The sequence below is a fragment of the Brachypodium distachyon genome, chromosome 4 (assembly GCF_000005505.3).
Source record: "Brachypodium distachyon strain Bd21 chromosome 4, Brachypodium_distachyon_v3.0, whole genome shotgun sequence".
Taxonomy (NCBI): domain Eukaryota; kingdom Viridiplantae; phylum Streptophyta; class Magnoliopsida; order Poales; family Poaceae; genus Brachypodium; species Brachypodium distachyon.
In genome coordinates, this window is record NC_016134.3 from 22281265 (window position 1) to 22300220 (window position 18956).

At 45.2% G+C, this 18956-nt stretch overlaps 2 protein-coding genes across 2 annotated transcripts; both read left to right on the forward strand.

Moving 5' to 3' along the window:
* The first annotated feature begins 189 nt into the window (after nucleotides 1-189).
* Nucleotides 190-9247, forward strand: LOC100828636 (protein transport protein SEC23). Its single transcript, XM_003577545.4, has 12 exons — nucleotides 190-1119; nucleotides 1199-1372; nucleotides 2269-2430; nucleotides 2796-2938; nucleotides 4458-4533; nucleotides 4640-4812; nucleotides 4887-4968; nucleotides 5978-6055; nucleotides 7438-7599; nucleotides 7686-7949; nucleotides 8543-8647; nucleotides 8766-9247. The coding sequence occupies exons 1-12, from the start codon at nucleotides 322-324 to the stop codon at nucleotides 8910-8912; spliced, it is 2364 nt and encodes a 787-aa protein (XP_003577593.1). The 5' UTR covers nucleotides 190-321; the 3' UTR covers nucleotides 8913-9247.
* A 1099-nt stretch (nucleotides 9248-10346) lies between these two features.
* LOC100827096 (transcription factor bHLH62) lies at nucleotides 10347-12748 on the forward strand. The gene is made up of 6 exons (XM_003576013.4): nucleotides 10347-11023; nucleotides 11110-11343; nucleotides 11446-11511; nucleotides 11632-11700; nucleotides 11833-11904; nucleotides 11998-12748. The coding sequence occupies exons 1-6, from the start codon at nucleotides 10529-10531 to the stop codon at nucleotides 12280-12282; spliced, it is 1221 nt and encodes a 406-aa protein (XP_003576061.3). The 5' UTR covers nucleotides 10347-10528; the 3' UTR covers nucleotides 12283-12748.
* Nucleotides 12749-18956: the final 6208 nt, after the last annotated feature.

The following is an 18956-nucleotide window of genomic DNA, read 5'->3' on the forward strand; positions in this document are numbered from 1 at the left end:
TACAAAATTTTTGTAACTTATAACTTTCAGGTTTTCTTTAGGCTTCTAATTTTCAAGTTTATGTGCCTACGTTCTCGTGCTCCGTGTTGCCTTCCACTCCGCGGTCACGCCTCAGTTCCTCACGCCGTCACGCGAACCCAAAGACGAGCAATACTAGAAGAACACACGCGGAAAAGAAAACGAAGACAACAAAAACAGAGAACAAAAAACCAGGAAACGCCCCGCAGGCGCAGCTCCACCACCTCCCCGCCCCTCTCTCTTGCCCCTCCGATCCACCCGCCCCCTTCTCCCTCCGACAACAGCTGCTCGCCGCGTTCAATCATGGCGGCCGACCCCTCCGCGGCCTCGGCGGCCGCCGACCCCGACGGCCCGGACGCCGTCCGCCTCACGTGGAACGCCTGGCCGCGGTCCAAGGTCGAGGCCAGCCGCTGCGTTGTCCCGCTCGCCGCCGCCATCTCGCCGGTCCGCTGCCCCGAGTCCCTCGCCTCGCCGCCGCTGCCCTACGCGCCGCTCAGATGCAAGCCGCCCTGTTCCGCGCTCCTCAACCCCTTCGCCCGTGTCGACTACGCCGCCAAGATCTGGATCTGCCCGCTCTGCTTTTCCCGGAACCACTTCCCCCCGCACTACGCCGGCATCTCCGAGAGCAACGTCCCCGCCGAGCTCTTCCCGCAGTGCTCCACCGTCGAGTACCTCGTCGCCGGCGCCCCGGGCGGGCCCGCCCCGGGATCGCCGGGGCCGCCGCCGCCGGTGTTCTTATTCGTGATCGACACGTGCGTCATCGAGGAGGAACTGGAGTACGTCAAGATGTCCATGCGGAAGGCAGTCGCGCTCCTGCCCGAGCACGCCCTCGTCGGCCTGGTCACCTTCGGGACGCAGGTGCATCTCCACGAGCTTGGGTTCTCCGACCTTAGCAAGATCTATGTGTTCCGGGGGACCAAGGAGATCTCCAAAGATCAGATTTTGGATCAGCTTGGGTTAGCAGGTGCGGGTCGGCCGGGGTTCCCAAAGATGCCACAGCAACCGGGCGTGCAACAGGTCAATGGGATGCATCCATCAGCAACGGCCGGGGTTAACAGGTTCTTGCTACCGGTGTCAGAGTGCGAATGCACACTCAGCACGGTGAGGAGTTCGGCCCATTGGATTTGGTGATTTTTGTTTAACGCAAGTGTAACTTGAATGTAGTGGTTATATATTGCAGTTGCTGGACGAGTTGCAGCCTGACCAGTGGCCGGTGGAAACTGGGCACCGTGCAATCCGGTGCACCGGTGTTGCGTTGAGCGTAGCTGCTGGCTTGCTTGGGGCTTGCATGCCTGGGACGGGCGCAAGGATTATTGCGCTACTTGGTGGGCCATGTACTGAAGGTCCTGGAGTGGTAAAGATTCCTGCTCTCCTAGGCTTGACCATAAATTAGTCAATTAAACTTTTTTCATGTACTTGAAAATCTGTTTAGCAATTTGAAAATTTCTGCTTAGCGGGAGGTATAATTATGTCTTTGTGGAGACTAGAGGCTTATGAAGTATCAGAAGCATGGTTCTGAAGTAGTGAAGTATACTTGAGAATTGCGATAGCTTTACTAGGCGATGTACTGTTTAATTATTTATTATTCAGGAACTTGCCATAGGTGATGTTTGTTTTATCTATATACATTTCTTATTCTGTGTGTACAAGTCAGTGTTGTCACACAATTAATCTATTATTCTGTGCATACTAGTCACTGATGTTGGAACGAGTACATGATCTCTAAGGCGAGTCTTTACCCTTTAAAAAGATGATATGGATGATGGTAATAGTGTTTTGAATTCACCTAAACCTGATGTGGAAAAATACTAACACTAAAAATCTGTCTTTCACCATACTCATGATGGGAGGTGCGTTCTTTTTTCGAGCTGGTTTGGAGTGTCAAAGGTTGTGGGCATGCACTTGCTGTTGTGTAACAGTGAAATACTGCTTCCCATGGTAGTTTGCATAGTAAGGGACAGTAGAAACCTTAGATGGAGGAGCTTCAAACAATCTGCAGTTCTACACGTCTCTAAATTGGCACCTTTTGTTGGTAAAGTCTTATCATTCAGAAAAAAAGTGGATAAATACAATCTCTTACTATCATCTAGAACAAATTTTAGTGCAACATTCCTTCAGAAAAGACGGTGTTCTTAAAATTTGCAGAATTTCTTCACATCCAACTACTGATTGTCTTGAATGATATTTCTTCTCTATACTTGTGTTCATAACTTCATTTGATTTGAAATATTATTCCATTTAATAATGCAGATCGTGTCGAAAGATTTATCGGAGCCAGTTAGATCACATAAGGATCTCGATAAGGATGCAGCTCCTCATTTCCAGAAAGCTGTCAAATTTTACGATGGCCTTGCCAAGCAATTGGTCAGTCAAGGTCATGTTCTAGATGTTTTTGCATCTGCTCTTGATCAGGTATTTTCTTTATCCAGCATTCTATTCCGGTGTTCTAATGGAGGTTCCTGTCGTGCTCATTACTTTATATAGCTTAGATGGCGAGGCTACTTTAGAGACGTGTCCTAACCTAGTATAACTGTATGACAGCAAATTAAATCACCAATTATCATAATTGATGAGCTTAGAGAATTCACAGTGGCTTGTATCTAAAGCCACATCTTCCAATTATAATAGCTGTGCTTGCGGATTTACAATTAGCCGTTAATGTGCCACTTTTTTCCCAGTTGCTATTAACCTCAGTAATATGCAAACAGCTGGTTGTGTTACTCAAATGACCTGGCCTTGTGTCTTATCACTTTTTTATATGCTTGGAACACCAACAGGTTGGACTAGCGGAGATGAAGCTTGCTATTGAGAGAACAGGTGGCCTTGTTGTCTTATCTGAAAGTTTTGGGCATTCGGTATTTAAGGATTCTTTTAAACGTATTTTTGAGGGAGGTGAACAGTCTTTAGGCCTCTCATTCAAGTAAGTTTGCTGTCTGTTCTCCTGTTTTCGTCATTTCTTTCTGCATTTTTATCAGACAACTTTCAACACTTTATCAATAATAAATTTTAAAATAATTTGATTGGATGTGTGAGGTGTATGATTTGTCTTAAAAAATAGTAAAATACTTCCACAAGGTAATTAATTAATTATTTTACTAGGTTTATAATTATATCATAGTAGAAATTAGACAACTAATGGTCAAATTTATATTTTGGATAACATGCCAATGTCCGAGACTGGGAGGAGTACTATGGATTTGTTTGTTCGTTTTGTTGTTGCTGGGATCCAGTTATTTCTGATCCCTGTCACATACTTCTTGGGCAATGATAATCAGCAACCACCAATTCACCTCCCAAAAACTGGTGGGTCCTCAGCCCCCCAGAACATGTAGATGTTGCTAGGATCAAAGTTCACCAAGCACCCCCGAAAACCATCAGCAGCCACGCTGCTGCAAAGCTCATGTTACTACTGGGTGCTTGCCACTTTTTTCACTTTCCTCTGTTTTGTCACCTTCTTCCCATCAGCTAATAGATTTAGGCGAGCAGCCTTGATGGTGATGACATTAATTAGTAGAGGACATTATGTGGAATGCCATCAGGAGCAGCAAGCAGTGAGCCAATTTTAGTGGGTTCTTGCCATCGGCCTCGGGAGTGGTGAACTTTGGCTGGGTGCTATGAACTTAAAGGTCAGGAGGTTGATGGCTAGAAACTCAAGAAGAATGCCACCTTCAGGGATTGAGTTTTAGTTTACCTTTCCCTTTTTCTTCTTCTCATTTGGTTCTTTCTTTTATCATCATCGAAATATCCATGTCATTACAATGGACATGATGTCAGATCATTGTTCAAGAAATCAGTAATCAGTAACTGCTCGGTCGGGTAGGGATTAATCAGCTTAATCGGTCGACCATTAATCGGTCCGAGAAGCGGGTAGCAGCAGAGAAGGAGAGGAGAAAGAGAGGGAGAGGGTGGACGACGCACCTGTAGCGCGGGGAAATGGGTATCGCACGGGGAGAATTAGGAAGGGGGAGAACTTTTGTGTATTTTGGGACACAAATTTAATCAGCCCACCACGATTAATCGGATTAATCTGGGATTAATCGGGAATTGGACGATTAATCGGCCCGAGCGATTAATTCCTATGATTACCATTATTCTACACGGTGCCCTGCCGATCAGCGAATAATCGTCCGATTAATCGCTGAATCGGCCGATTTCTTGTACAATGTGTCAAGATGCCACCACTTGAAAGCAGGTTATAGGTTAAGATTTGGTCTGAAAAGTTTCTTCTTGATTTAAACAACAGTGAATTTCCTAGGAAGTACTGTGCCTTTTCTTGTGTCTGATTTACAGTCATTTTTTAATAGATTTTTTTTTGAAATAGCTAACCATACTTATTGCATTTTATTGAAAGTAGAAGTTGTGGAGGGGGTATGTCCAATACCATTGATCCATTTTTTCTAGCTATGAGCATGCATTGATTCTTTCCTTTTCTCTTGAAGTGGCACACTTGAAATAAACTGTTCGAAGGACATTAAAGTTCAAGGTGTTATTGGACCGTGCACATCTTTGGAGAAGGTATGCCTATCTATACCATGCACTCATTGTGTCAAGTTCTTTTGGATGAAAAAAATATATACTAATTTTAAGACTTGGCTTGACATTTGCTTCATGGCAACCATAGAAAGGAGCTCTGTGCGCAGACACAGTTGTTGGCCAAGGAAACACAACGGCATGGAAAATGTGTGGTCTTGATAGAAATACTTCATTAACAGTATTTTTTGATGTCTCACCAAGTGAACGCTCCAGCCAACCAGGACAACAAAATCCCAATTTGTATATACAATTCGTAACCAGGTATCTTTTATTCTCTTGTGTTATCTTTGGCATAAGAATGAATTATTGTACTAAGTATGCTGATTCTTTTGTAGTTACCAACACCCAGAAGGTCAAATGAGGATAAGAGTTACTACTATAAGCAGAAAATGGGTGGATGGTTCTACCAATACTGAGGTTAGCTTTAAAAAAATTCTGCTTGGTTTGTATGTTATGATGTTGAGTAGTGCACCAAATTTTACCATAAAAATTGTAACCTATAGTCATTAAAAGTATGGAGCATCTGGTTTTTGAATGGAAAACTGTATGTATTTGTAACAAAGGAAATATTTGCAAACCAGGGATATGTCTACACAAACAGGGGCAAAAGAGTTACTACACAAGGGTATTCTGATCTATCCATGATCGGATAACTGCTTTAAGCTCATCCTTCACTCTATGGATCAGCATTGTCCTTGGGTAGATTATACATTATCGTGCGCATTTACATCTTGCCTTGTAGCTGTTTAATTTATCACGAACATGTGTTACAAGCAAGATTTTAAAAGAGCTATGGTGAGTCGTGGCGACCGACCCCCTTCAGAATATTACAACACTTATGGCTTGTTGCGAGGCAACGCGATAGACACATACTAACTGATGGCAAATTAACAACACTAACCTAGGATGATGGCAAATTAACAACACTAACCTAGTATGATGGCAAATTAAATCAAAACAGCCACAGAAAACCCTGGCCTCCTAGTACAAAATGAAAAAAGAAAAGAAAGAAAGAAAAGGAAGAAGATGATGCAAAGCCTAGCCCAGCCAACTCTTCCTTACTGTGACATATGGATGAGGTGGCAATGCTAGGACCTTATGGATGACACCTTAGGCTGATTTCTATCGTGAGTCTGGACACCTTTGCTTGGACGAGCACCACATAGTTATGATGTTGGCTTTGAAACCATGGTTATAAGTACACCCTCCGACCCATATTACTTGCCCCAGATTTAGTACAACTTTGTACTAAATCAGTGACAAGTAATTCGGCCGGAGGGAGTACTATTTTTTAATGAGTGTGGGATCTGTTGGTTACAATTTATTTAATACGATATCTGAAGCTGTTGGATCAACACGTGTTACTTGCAGCACAACTGCATTTCTTTGGATGATTTTACTTGACAAACATTTCCTTTGAACACAGGAACTAGTCGAAGGATTTGACCAGGAAACTGCAGCTGTTGTGTTAGCAAGATATATCTCCCTGAAAATGGAAATAGAGGTAATTTCTTTCGTGCATCATAACTCCAGTTATCATGAGTCCAGTCCCCTGAATGACTTTTTTGCCTGATAGCATCTGTACTTCTACGTGTCCTGGGGATTCACGACCTATGTAAATAAACCAAAACCGATGGTCACACAGCTATTTCCCAATGAACACGTTCCAGGTTCCATATTCTTTTATTTCAACACAAGCCAGTCTGACCCTGGCACTTGCAGCCAACTAATGCGCTGTCTTGGACAAACATCCATCACTCCAATAGTGGCCATAATACAAGTCATATTTGTACAAAATCTACTCTGAATGTTTAACCAAAACCAGTCATAGGTCTATCCATGGGTGTATTAATTGTGTTTGCACTCTGAAGCCAGCAACCACCTAATTCCATATTCTCATACAGTTAGTCCCCCCTAATTATTATTGTTGCTAATTCTATACTGTTTTCCACCTAAGTATTATTGTTGCTAATTCTATACCTAAGTATTATTGTTGCTAATTCTATACCTAATTCTAAATTATTTTGAGGTTTTGGTACTCCCTCTGTCCAACAAAGGATGTCTCAACTTTGACTAAATTTGAATGCATCTATACACTAAGTCATGTCTACATACATCCAAATTTTGACAAACTTGAGACATCTTTTGTTGGACGGAGGGAGTACAATATTTGCTGTTTTACTAAGTCCTGCAAACTTCGTCGGCATCAGGTAAACTTATTTCTTTGGACCTGCTGTACTGAATAATTTAGTCTAAACTGGGTTTAGACACTTGCTTTTCCATATATAACATCAGAAGGGAAAAATGAAATCATTTACTGTAGTTCTCTATATTATGTCTCATCTTATGCATCTATGTTTGCATAAACTTATGTGCATACAGGGACTTCCGTGCGAAACACTGTTAGGTCTTGACTTCCTTAACTCTAGTGTCGATGATAATTTTTTGTGCGTGATGTGTGTATTCTTATTGAGCAGGAGAACAATACAATTTATAACTTTAGTTGCTTTGTTCGAATATCCTCTCATTAAACCCGTATAAGGAAGCTCTTCTTCTATGCTTTTTTTTTTCATCTTTTTCTACAGAAGACTATATAGGCACCATCATTGATTTCTAGGTATATTATTAATGACAGCCTTAACCTATTTGATTCAGTTAATAATAGCCTTCGTAGATGTGTGTATATTGTAGATTTTTATGAACTTTTATCTCGGGCCCTCTGTGTCAAGATAGTATGAATTTGTTTCTTTAGAAGGTTTAGTGTATACCAGATCTTCACAAACACTTGCACATGTTCATGCAATTTACCAACCTTTCTTTGTGTTGCTAAATCAAAATTTGTGTTTGAGATGCATCATCAAAATTCTGTTTAAACCATTTTTGCAGGAAGAGTTTGACGCAACACGGTGGCTCGATAGATCTCTCATACGGCTTTGTTCAAGATTTGGGGATTATCGGAAGGATGACCCCTCTTCATTTAGCCTACATTCTAATTTCTCACTATTTCCTCAATTTATGTTTAATCTGCGGCGTTCACAATTTGTTCAGGTGATGTGTTGTGCGCCGTTTATTGTTTTATTTTATTTTCCTCCAGAAAATCGTTATCTTCCTAATGCTCTGTTTCATCTTCACAGGTTTTCAATAACAGTCCAGACGAAACAGCTTATTTCCGGATGTTACTCAACCGAGAGAGTATCACTAATTCGGTCGCCATGATTCAGCCGTCATTAATTTCATTTTCGTTTGATTCACCTCCTTCTCCTGTATTCCTCGATGTGGCATCAATAGCAGCAGATCGTATACTTCTACTTGATGCATACTTCAGTGTTGTCATCTTCCATGGCATGACAATCGCTCAGTGGAGAAACATGTGCTACCAGAACCAACCGGAACATCAGGTTACTTGGGGTGGTCCTTTCTCCATCTTCTAGTCTATAAGAGTTTGCTCCCTTTCTTATATTTAAACACAGCAATACATATGACAACAGATTGCTATTTTTGGGTGTATAGACTCATCTCATTCTCTATTATAGTTATTTCTTAAGAAGAATCATTAACTTTTACCTTCTTTCAGGACACCAGTACAAATTTGTTGCTTTTTATGAGTAACAGATATAAGAAAATGCAGACAGCCAATAAACCAAATGGAAACAAAAACACAGTTATCATTTAGCATGTTTACTTAGACTACTGCATCAATCCTCTAGTTTTAGCTCCAGTTTTCCTATTTCATCGGCTACAGGCTTTTCGGTATGCGGCGCTTTCTTCGCTATAGTTTCTGTGGGAAACCACACCTTTTCTTACTTTTGGAAGTCAGCCATACCCTGCACCCTATGGGGGTGGGTTGCACCTGATATGTTATTATTTGGATGTGGATTCTTCCATGGTTGGTGATCAAGACTGTATTATGCTAGCTGATTTAGTCTCTATTGTAATATATTTAGCTGATTTGCACACTATTGAAAACTCAGATTCTTACTTTTTTTTCCAGCAATTTGCACAATTGTTACAAGCGCCTCAGGATGAGGCTCAGGTCATAATAAGCGGTCGATTTCCAGTTCCTAGACTAGTTGTGTGTGACCAACATGGCTCGCAGGTATGAATATTACATGTATCTTATTTCCAGTTCTACTTAGCTCGATATTCTTCGTTCAATTTTATGAAGAAAAAAAACAGCAACTTTTTCTAAACATATACTTTTCTGTTGCATGCAGGCAAGGTTCTTGTTAGCGAAACTGAATCCTTCGGCCACATATAATTCAGCACATGATGTTGCACCAGGTTCTGACATCATATTCACCGATGATGTTAGCTTCCAGGTCTTTTGTGAGCATCTTCAAAGGCTTGCTGTTCAGTCGTAAGGACATGCGTGCAGAGTTGTACTCTCAAGACCCAAGTTGATAGCTATTTGATGTTTACCGGGTCCATAGGTTGGGTTGTGACTTGTGAGAAAAATTTCCCCTCTGTTTTTTTGTCCATGTGTCTTCGTATCACGAAAGTTATCCGAGTTGAGACATTTTTCCGGGACATAATTTTAAAAGCATGTATAAGTCAGTCCAGAAGTCTTGATCACCCATCGTTTATAGATATATATTTAAAATATTGACATCCCTCCTATCTCATCTTGAGGTGTAGCGTATACACTAATCCAGGTTCAGTTTTTTCTGTCAGTTGAAATCATAATTTGTTCATGTTATTGTGTGTTCTTTTCGTTGGACCGTGTTGCGGCTATAAAAATTTCATTGGGTATCCATGGCAGCACCATTATGGATTTATGTATCTGTACTACTCTCTCCGTTTCACATTATAGGCTGTATTAGGACGAGAGTTTGAACAATGATTTGTCTAATATGTAGTTTATGTGAGATATAAAGTTATATAACCATGAGTAAGTACTTTTGATTTTGAATGCAATGACAACTTTTATCCCACATAAATTGAACATGGGCAAACCTTGTCTTAATGAATCCTAATACACCCAATAATTTGGAACAGAGGCAGTCCCCCAACATATGTGCGATCACCCTTGAACGACTAACAGTAGAGTTACTATTGAATCTTCATGTTATCTAGAGTCACAGTAAAATAACTGACTTTAAATAACTTGTTAGCATTAATTATTGATGAAGTAAGCCTAAATTTTGCGGCAGAACTGGCAGTCCTGATGTTGTATGTAATACCAGTATTGCTCCTTCAAAGTATCTCGCCCTTGGGACCCTAGGGTATCACTTTCGGTGCACCTCCTTATGGGCTTGAGTTAGGGTATGTGTATTCGTCAGCCCACTGGACCTTGTTACACGAGACATATTGTATTTGATCTCTGACTAACCTCCCATCAAATAGCATGAACAAAAACTTGTTTGTTCATGTTACTTGTCGTCGGCATAACATGGGTTACCGACGAATAAAAAGTTTCCACTAAATCCCCTCTATTGTTTTGTCATGTCAAAAACTTTAGTCTCTCTATGGATTTGTTATTCGTATCTTTCGGTTTTACTCCCTCATGTATTTCCCTCATAGAGAAATACGGTGTATATACTAGTACCACTCTCGAATTGCAGCAGCAAAAGAGCTCATTTACTGAAACTTTTGCAAATCCTAACATTGCAAAACTTCTTCTTTAAAGTCCATCCGTAACTCCTCCAAAGTTGAAAGTGAGCAAAACGTACTTCCTGTTGACTCCCATCACCCAGCTATCCCTACACCTAGAAAGGACTCCATCTAGTTTCCTTTCTCAAAAAGATCTTTTTACTTCCTTCCGAAATTAAAAACTCAACGGACGGCCGAAGCCCATTCCCATTCCCCTCTATTTCTTCCCTCCTCTGGCCCTCCCTCCATTCTCCCCCCTAGACTACCGCACCAACAAAGCGCCCCCCGAAAAACCAAAAGCTCCCACTTATTCCGCGCCGCGACGCGCACTTCGCCGTCGTCGCGCCGGCACGCACAAAGCCCAACGCTTTCTCGATTGCAGCAGTTAATGGCGCACGATGGGTTCCTACGAAGCTTCCACGGGCTACCGTGGCCGCCGGCTGTTAACGGCGCTACGCCGTCGTTCGACGTTGCCCAGCACGCCCTGACCGGCTGGGAGCAGCAGCAGCACGATGCGGGCTCCCTGGCGTATAACTCGGCGCTGAGCTCGCTCGTGTCCTCGCCCTCGTCCATGGCCGCCGCCGCCGCCGCCGAAGCAGCAGCGTCGTCCTCCCCCCATGGCGCCGCCGCCGTGCTGATGATGGACGAGCTCGTCAGCAGGCTCGGCGTCTGCGGCGGGCTAGCGATCCCGTCGCCATCGCCGCAGCCGCCGTCCTGCTACAGCACGCCGTTGGGCTCCCCGTCCAAGCCGGCCACGCCTCTGCCGGCCGGGAAGAAGAAGCAGCTCTCCCGCGCCGCGAGCAGCCAGTCTCTCCTTGGGAATGGGGAGTACCGGAAGCGGAAAGCGCCAGGCGCCAAGGCCAAAGGCGCCATTGCTACTAAGGTAGGCAAGGCAAAGCTCATCTGTGCACCATCCTTCCTCTGTTTATGGAGTCTGGCCCCAGAAGAACTGACTAGAATTTCCTTCAGTCGCCGGAGCCGGAGACGAGAGCCAAGAAATGCAAGCTGTCCACGGCGGCGGAGACCGGTGCCCAAGAGGCCGAGGAACTAGCGATCATCATGCCGGTACCTGCCGTCAGCGGAGAACTCGGCGGCAATGGCAAGGGGAAAGAAAAGGAGGTTGCTGAAGATCCACACAAGGACTACATCCATGTCCGTGCCCGCCGCGGCCAAGCCACCGACAGCCATAGCCTCGCTGAGCGGGTATGGTTATGGATGCATGCCATGAATTTGCGAGTTCATTGCATTCCTTTCGTCTGTGTTGATTCTGATTGTCATTTCCGTTGGCCATTGTTGTATGTTTAGGTGAGGAGGGAGAAGATCAGCGAGCGCATGAAGCTGCTGCAGGACCTGGTGCCTAGCTGCAACAAGGTAACAAACAAAATACTAACATGAAAAGAAGAAGAAAATGTACTACGAGTAGTAGAAACTTCATTGCCAGAGGGAATAATGAAAATATTAAGTAATGTTATCCTTGTAATGTAAATGCAGGTTACAGGCAAGGCAGTGATGCTCGACGAGATAATAAACTATGTCCAGTCGCTGCAGCGGCAAGTTGAGGTCAGCCATGTCTTCAGTTCTCGAACGAATTATGAATTAAACAAAGTGCAAAATTCTTCTAGTAGAACATGGATGTTTTTTATTGATACATTTGTTAATTTGAGCAACATGATTCCGTGTTTGTTCCAACAGTTCCTGTCGATGAAGCTCTCGACAGTCAACCCACAGATGGAGTTCGACGTGGACAATTTCCTACCCAAAGATGTATTTACTCTCAAACCAAGCCTATGATGAGCTATGTATTTTCTTCTGTACATATAAGATTCCTTATATAGCCGTTAACTGTGAATTCTGCAGGACAACGAGCCCTGCTCGCTGCCGGCGACAGCCTACACGGCGGCGGAGGGCGCTAACCCGGCGGCGTTCTGCTACCCGCCGTCGCCTGAAGCCGGCAAGGCTACTATGCAGCAGAGCGCCCTGGCCATTTGTTCCAAAGGCTTCGAAGTGCCTTCATTGTTCGTGACCCATGGAACAATTCCTGCAAGCTCTTCCCACCAGGAATTAATCCAGAATGCTTGTAACTTGTGGGAGGACGACGACCTCCAGAGCGTGGTTCAGATGGGGTTCCGCGGCAACACATGATAGTACTAGTACAACTACTGTGTGAACCAATCATCGGATTAGGAGACAATTCAGTTTCACCAATCAAGCAAGGGCAGGAAAGGGAAAAATATATATGGTCGCTGGCCGGGGGCGTTGTCTGGTGCGGCAGGGCCACTACTCAGCAGCAACACCAGCAGCTAGGCTGGGAGGGTTCTTCTCCAATCATTGGATTCTGACTCCATGATTGTGCATACATATATATAAACCCGTGCATATGGGCAGCATATATAAGGCTCTTTCTTCTTACTGCTAAGTTCATCGCCTCAGCTGAAGATTTGTATGTAGCAAAGCACGGACAGGCCGAGAGAATGTCTAAAAGAGACGATGTTTACTTGTGTCGCCGTGAGGAATTTGTTGTAATGTAATGCATTTTGTAATTTCTGGACAGAACAAGTTGAGATTTTATATATAAACCAGAGACAGATGCTGCCTGCTTTTATATACATGTAACTGCTTTAGGTTGTGCCGGTAGGTGAGTATGTTGGTTTCCTGTACCTAATAGATCTTTTTAGTTGTGTGAGCTGGAGTCAACAACCTCTATGCAGAATCTTTAACTTATTTCATTGTCTTGCTCCTTTGTATGGTTGTATTTATATAAAAAAAATCTTATCTTGAGAGTCCTAGGCACCCAACGTAGGAGGGGGAAATGCACCTACTCTTTATTATTCTTCAAAGAGCACAAACTGCTGGCACGACAGAAAGGTCTTTTGGTGAATGATGAACCCAACTGACATGATCTCCAAAGTTCCACATTGGCAATGATATATTTGGGCTCCTGTCGTGTCAACAAAATTCTTCTTTGGGATGTGTCTCCCTAGAGAACCGATGGAGAGTATGAGCGGATGTACTATTCCATTTAGTTCTCGAGGTTGTGATTTTAAGTTTCTATTTACAGTTTGTTTTCTTTCAAATATGAGCATCACTTCAAGGTTGCTTAATGGAACCTATTTCTTCTTGGAATTTTGAGAAATTTTATAAGAATTTGGTTACATAAAAAGGATTACTTTGTACATGTTTTTTTTCTTTTAATATCCGAATGTTGTACGTTTGCTTTGAGATTCATCAGGACTGCTTAGGAAAGTTGTTGTTGATTAACAATGTAAGCCATATAAAATTGTGGGGTTTGTCGAGTGGACACCTCTTTTACAGGACAAAGAACAGAAGGCGTAGACAAAACAAATGGAAAGGTAGGTATTGGGTTCCAGAGTGGTGGAGATTCCATCCAGCGTAGAAGCATCGGTTACAAAGCGAAGCTGCTCTGCCTTTTCCTTTACTCATATACAAACCCTGAGATAAACTTTCATCAATCCATAAAAATAACCATATTCTAACATTGGCTGATTTGAATAGTCTCTGTGACTTCAAAGGGAAATTTATACGAAATTTAAATTAACATTGGCTGTTTTCAATTTCAGTTTCAGAAATATTTTGGCCACAACTAAAATAACGGTGATTCAATGAATTTCAGTCATTTTGGTTTCCATTTCGGCCAAATGACTGAAATTCTCGGATGAAGTTGACTAAAATCCAACCAAATCTGTTTTTTATAAAAGATATCAAATTATTTATGAGTATTACTAAAATATTCAAATATTTTGACCGAAAGAGAATTATTTCGGCCTCCAATGAGACAACTAATTTTCTGTGATTTCAATGACGAAAATGAAGATCGCTGCCGCTTGACGCCTTGCCTCTACCTGTTTTACCCTTCAACGGAAAAGAAATTACTCATTTTGTTTCCTAGTATCGATAGATGTAAGCCTCTGATCAACTTGATGCAAGGCTTATGTTCACCGGTCTCCACCACAAAAGACCTAAAATATACTCCTTCCGTTCTGAAATAAGTGACGTGGATTTGTATAAAAACCTATACAAATCCACGTCACTTATTTCGGATGGAGGGAGTATACATGGACACACAAAATGAGAAAACATTACGAATCTCATGGTGGCCACTGTAGGGTGCTAATCGGCATGCATGGCAGGTAGGTAGTCATTGTCACACTGTCCCATTGAGGTTACAACTTACAAACTCACGCACCGTCTCTACTGACGGAAACCCAAGTGCTGCTGGCTGCTGCTTAATAATCATCACGCCTACAAGGGGTTCCTTTCTTGAAAAGAAATAAACGAATGGAACTTGTGTAAGATTCAAACAAGGGTTGTTCGAATTAATGGTTGAAGCACGAAGCTTTGACAAATCAAAATTTTCTTTACAAGCATTCACTTTTACTCATAACATTTGTGCACTAGGGAGTACCAAATGTAGGTAACCCGAGCTAGGCCCAATCCTTTTTTGTTTATCAATATCATGTCATAATAATTCGTATCATTGTCGCATTGAATGCAGTGGGCGCTTAAACTGGGACCGAGACAAGCGCAACAAACTCTAATAGCGGCAGAATTGGAGCTTTCAAGGGGTAAGGTGGATCTTATGATGGTGGTCCTGACGAGACCAGATGGGATCATTCGAACTGCAACTCCATCCATGGATCCAAAATTTATCTGCAGCACCACCTCTGTGTAGGATTCATTAATCAGATCAGACCAAGCCAGATGCGTTATGGAATTCATTGATTGTGAAATGGGAAGCAGAGAAGCCCAGGCAAACGCTGTTGCTTCGGACAGATTTTCATCAGCATCCTTTCGTTGCAGGCATCAACTTTAGTAAGGCCGGATTTGGATTAGGATTTCCGAAGGAATTTTACAGAATTTAGTTTTATCCTATAAAAGCTTTTTGGGTCACATGAACGGAGTTGGCAAAATCCTAATGAGTGTACTCACTTGGCATCTTGGCCTCAATACACCATAAGAATTCTAACGTGAATTCAAACCTATCCTTCCTTTTTTGAACCTCATATTTTTCCCGTTGAGAACTCCAATGCATTCTGTCTCTACATCTCTCTCCTATTTTCTGTAAAATAACTATGTTCATTTTCCGTGCACTATCAAATAGACCACTACAAAATTAATATTTTAAAGAAGAAATAGTTCGGCTTGGATACAAGAAGTTTATTTTTTCTTGATGTTTTTGTGAACTTGTTCACCGAGTCAGATGGAAGCCATACTACTCCTTCCATTCCTTTATGTAGCTCATGTAGATTTTTTCTACTTGTTCCGTTATATAGCTCATTGCTTATTGCTTCTCGCTACCGGCCAATAACTGCTCATCACGATCATTTTCTTTTAAACAAACTTGGTTGGCCAGTCACTACAAACAAGAGCTCGAATTGGTTCAAATTGTTGTGTTAACGAAAGGAGAGAGTGTTAAAGATGTGATCGATGAATAGCTCAAGAGGTGGAACAAAGTTGAGTGCCGTACCTATATCACCTTGAGAGAAATCTAGAAACGCAAAATCATATGGTTAGAGAAAACCTGGAGGGTCTGCAACATTTCTGAGTAGTACGGGAGTTTCTGGAATAAATTCCGAAGGGTCCAGATTATGCAGTTTTGCCTTCCGTTCTGCCCAAGTTTCTTTCGGAATTTGCTAGAGTATGGACAGTCATACTTTTCCGCAGAAATGTATGAAGTTGTTGTAGTAAGTATAAAGTTGTTGTTATTCTAGAAAACAACAGGAGTACGGGGTGCCAATGCTCGATGGCTCAAGTGCGAGAATAGTACGTAGGGTGTGTACGCTGGTCTTATAGCAAAAGTCGCCGTACACTTGGACAAGTTTGACACGTCGATATTTTTTGAATAGGTTCAGTCGACTCTTCGGGCACGACTTAGTCCTATGTTAGGAGAGGCTTCGAGGGGGTCGTTAGCCGGGTGTTTGGGCCGAACTTGTCTTCCTAAATCACCTATGGCGAGAGATCTCTAGGGGCCGCCTCGGACTTAGGCCGAACTTGTCTTCCCAAATAGCGAGGTTGGGATACTCTTGAGACTCTAACTCGATCCCTCTACTTCGAGTCGAGGTCGTACTAGACGGCCCGGAATCTCGAAACTAGGCTTCCTAAATCGCGTCCCCGAGGTCGAGTCGAGACTAGGCTCGACCCAAACACTCGAGAGCGGGCTCCTTAGGTGGCTTCTTTCGGCACCCGGATCGTAACTCTCCTTGGGACGAGCCACCGGCTAGGTAGGTTTTACGAGGAAACCGGGCCTAGGTGGGCTGCCTTGTGAGGTACTTGTAGTTCGGGAAGTCTTCCTAGCAGACTCGAGGCCTTCGAGGCGTTGCGTTGGCGGAGCCACCGGCTAGGTAAACTTCCTCGAGGAAGAGGATAGACCTAGGTGGGCTTGGTGTATCCCAAGGGCTCCTCGGATTCTTCCTTCGGGACCTTCCTTCTGAAAAGTCATGGCCACAAAGGTTTTTCTTGCAAAATTTGGAGATCGGGGGACTCCTTTCACAAGATAATGAAGCCGCAGGGGTTCTTTTGTGAATTTCGGGTTATCCAAGGGTCCCCGCGCGAATTATCGAGCCGCCAGGGGGCAGCCTGCGATTTTCCATGTCTTGGGGGACGTTTCTGAAAAAAGCCTTCACTCTGGGCTGCCCATTGTGCCCGGGGGCGCTCCTGGGCCGTGCCTGGCTTCATGGGCCTCCCGAGCGTGCGGGCTGCGCCCGACCGGGCCTGGGAGGCTTCTTGTTTTTTTATTTGCGCTCGTTATCGGGCCGAGGCCCACTTCGCCTCCTGGCCCGCATACCGGTTCGCCGGTTTAAGTGAAAGGATCGGATGGTTAGGGGAAGGCCAAATCCCTAGATCCAACGGCTGGGGCTCATCTTCTTCCTTTGTACGGGGCCAAAAAGGAAATTGTCCTCCTTTCCTCTTCCGTCGGCGACGCCGTCACCATGGGTGACGCCGGCGGCCACGAGCTTTGCAGGGGCAGTGCGGACCGGTCTTGCGCGACCACCCGACCACCTCTGCCCCCTTCCCTGCGCTTCTTTTTGCCTTTTCCCCCTTGGTTTTTGTCTTGGTGCTTGGACAGTGGTTGCCCCACAGTCGGCGACGTGTCGAGACGTGGGTGGCTCGGCCCAGATGTCGAGGAAGTCACTTGGCCTATAAAATGGAGACATGGGGTGCTGGGGGAGCCATGCCCACTCTCGTTTCCTCCCCTTCCGGTGCCGAAGACAAGCTCAGCGGCATCCGAAGGACGGGACGAGACCGGTGGCGTTTAGGAGCTCCTCGGGAGCGCGTAGCCCGTCCAAGGAGTTGGCTAGCCCGCCCCGTGTGTTGAAGATCCTCAAAGCTTCGTGGGGGACGCGATTTTGTCGAGCTTCGGGTTTCGAGCGGTGCCGGCACTGCCTGCAATTTGAGCCGAGAAGGGGGGGCGCCTGGGTGCTTCCGTGCCCCTTTCGAGGTGAGCTACGTCAGAGCGTCTGTCCCTTGCTCCATGGTGGCGCCTTGTGGCGCGCAGTGCGAACGGTGGCCGTGGGACGTTCGTGTCATTTCGTCGAATAGCTTCGGTGCGTGGTCGGAGCGGCGCGAGGGCACGCATGGCGTGGCTTAGGCGTGCACCGGGGTGCGCTCGGGGCGCAGGTGCGGGACGAGGCGCGTCTCGGCGTCGGAACCAGGGAGCCAAAGCCACGAGCACGGCGAGGCGCGGGCGACGTCGATGAGGCATGACGCAGCGTGGGCGCGCTCGGCTCGAGGAGCGCGCGTCGGTCGCGGCGCGGCGCGTCACAGGGTTAGGCGCATCGGGGACGCCGGTCAGGGCACTGCCAGAGCGCTAAGGGTGCAAACGGGATCCCGCGAAAGTCCCGCTTCTATTTTAATTCTCAAATCTCTTATTCAAATTCTGAACAAAATTTTGAATAGAAGATTTGAAAAATGAACTAGAAGCGGGACTTTCGCGGGATCCCGTTTGCATCCCTACAGAGCGCGGTGCGGCGTGTCCCGGGTCGCCGGCCATTTGGTCGAACTCCCTACGGGCGCGCCTCTTCTTTTTTTTTGGTTCGTTGCTGGATCGGGCTGGGCTGGGGGTATGGCACTCGGGCCTAGGGATGTCTTCGGAGGGGACTCCTCCCTCTCTCTTTTTTCAATGGCAGTTGCGTGTGACCTCGCGACGTAGATTTTCCCTAGTTGCTTCCTTAGGAATTTTCTTGCAACTTGTTCTAATGTTTTTGCATCTCCTTATAGGCGAGATGGCGGGATCCGATGTGGAGCATCGCGCCGGCGTCGGCAGGAGCGTTGAGAGGGAGGCCTCCCATGGGCGTGGGGCCGAGGCGAGTACGTCGGGGGGCAAGCCAGGGAGGTCGAAGAAGGTCACACGCCCGGAGAGAGGACCCTGGCCTGATCCATATCCGGCCTTGCCGGGACGGGTTCCCGACATCCTTCCGGCGTCGACGACGACCAAGAAGGACTTGTCGGACCTTGTGGAGGCGGGCTACTTCCGCAAGGGCCTTGCCTCGCTTCCTGATGAGGGCGAGCTTCGACTGGAGCCGCAGAGGCATCAAGGGCACAGCGTCGTGTTTACCAGCTGGTTTCACGCCGGACTGTGCCTGCCTGTCCACCCGTTCCTATTGGAGTTCCTCGATACTTATGGTATCGAGTTGGCGCAGTTGCTTCCTTCGGCGATCCTGCGTCTGAACGCGTTCAGATGGCTTTGTGAGACCGCCTTACGGGAGCCTCTGACCATGAGGTTGTTCTTGTTGCTGTTCACCGTCCACGTGGAGGAGCGTCGCACCCCCGACGAGAGTACTTGGAGTGCTTTTGGGTTG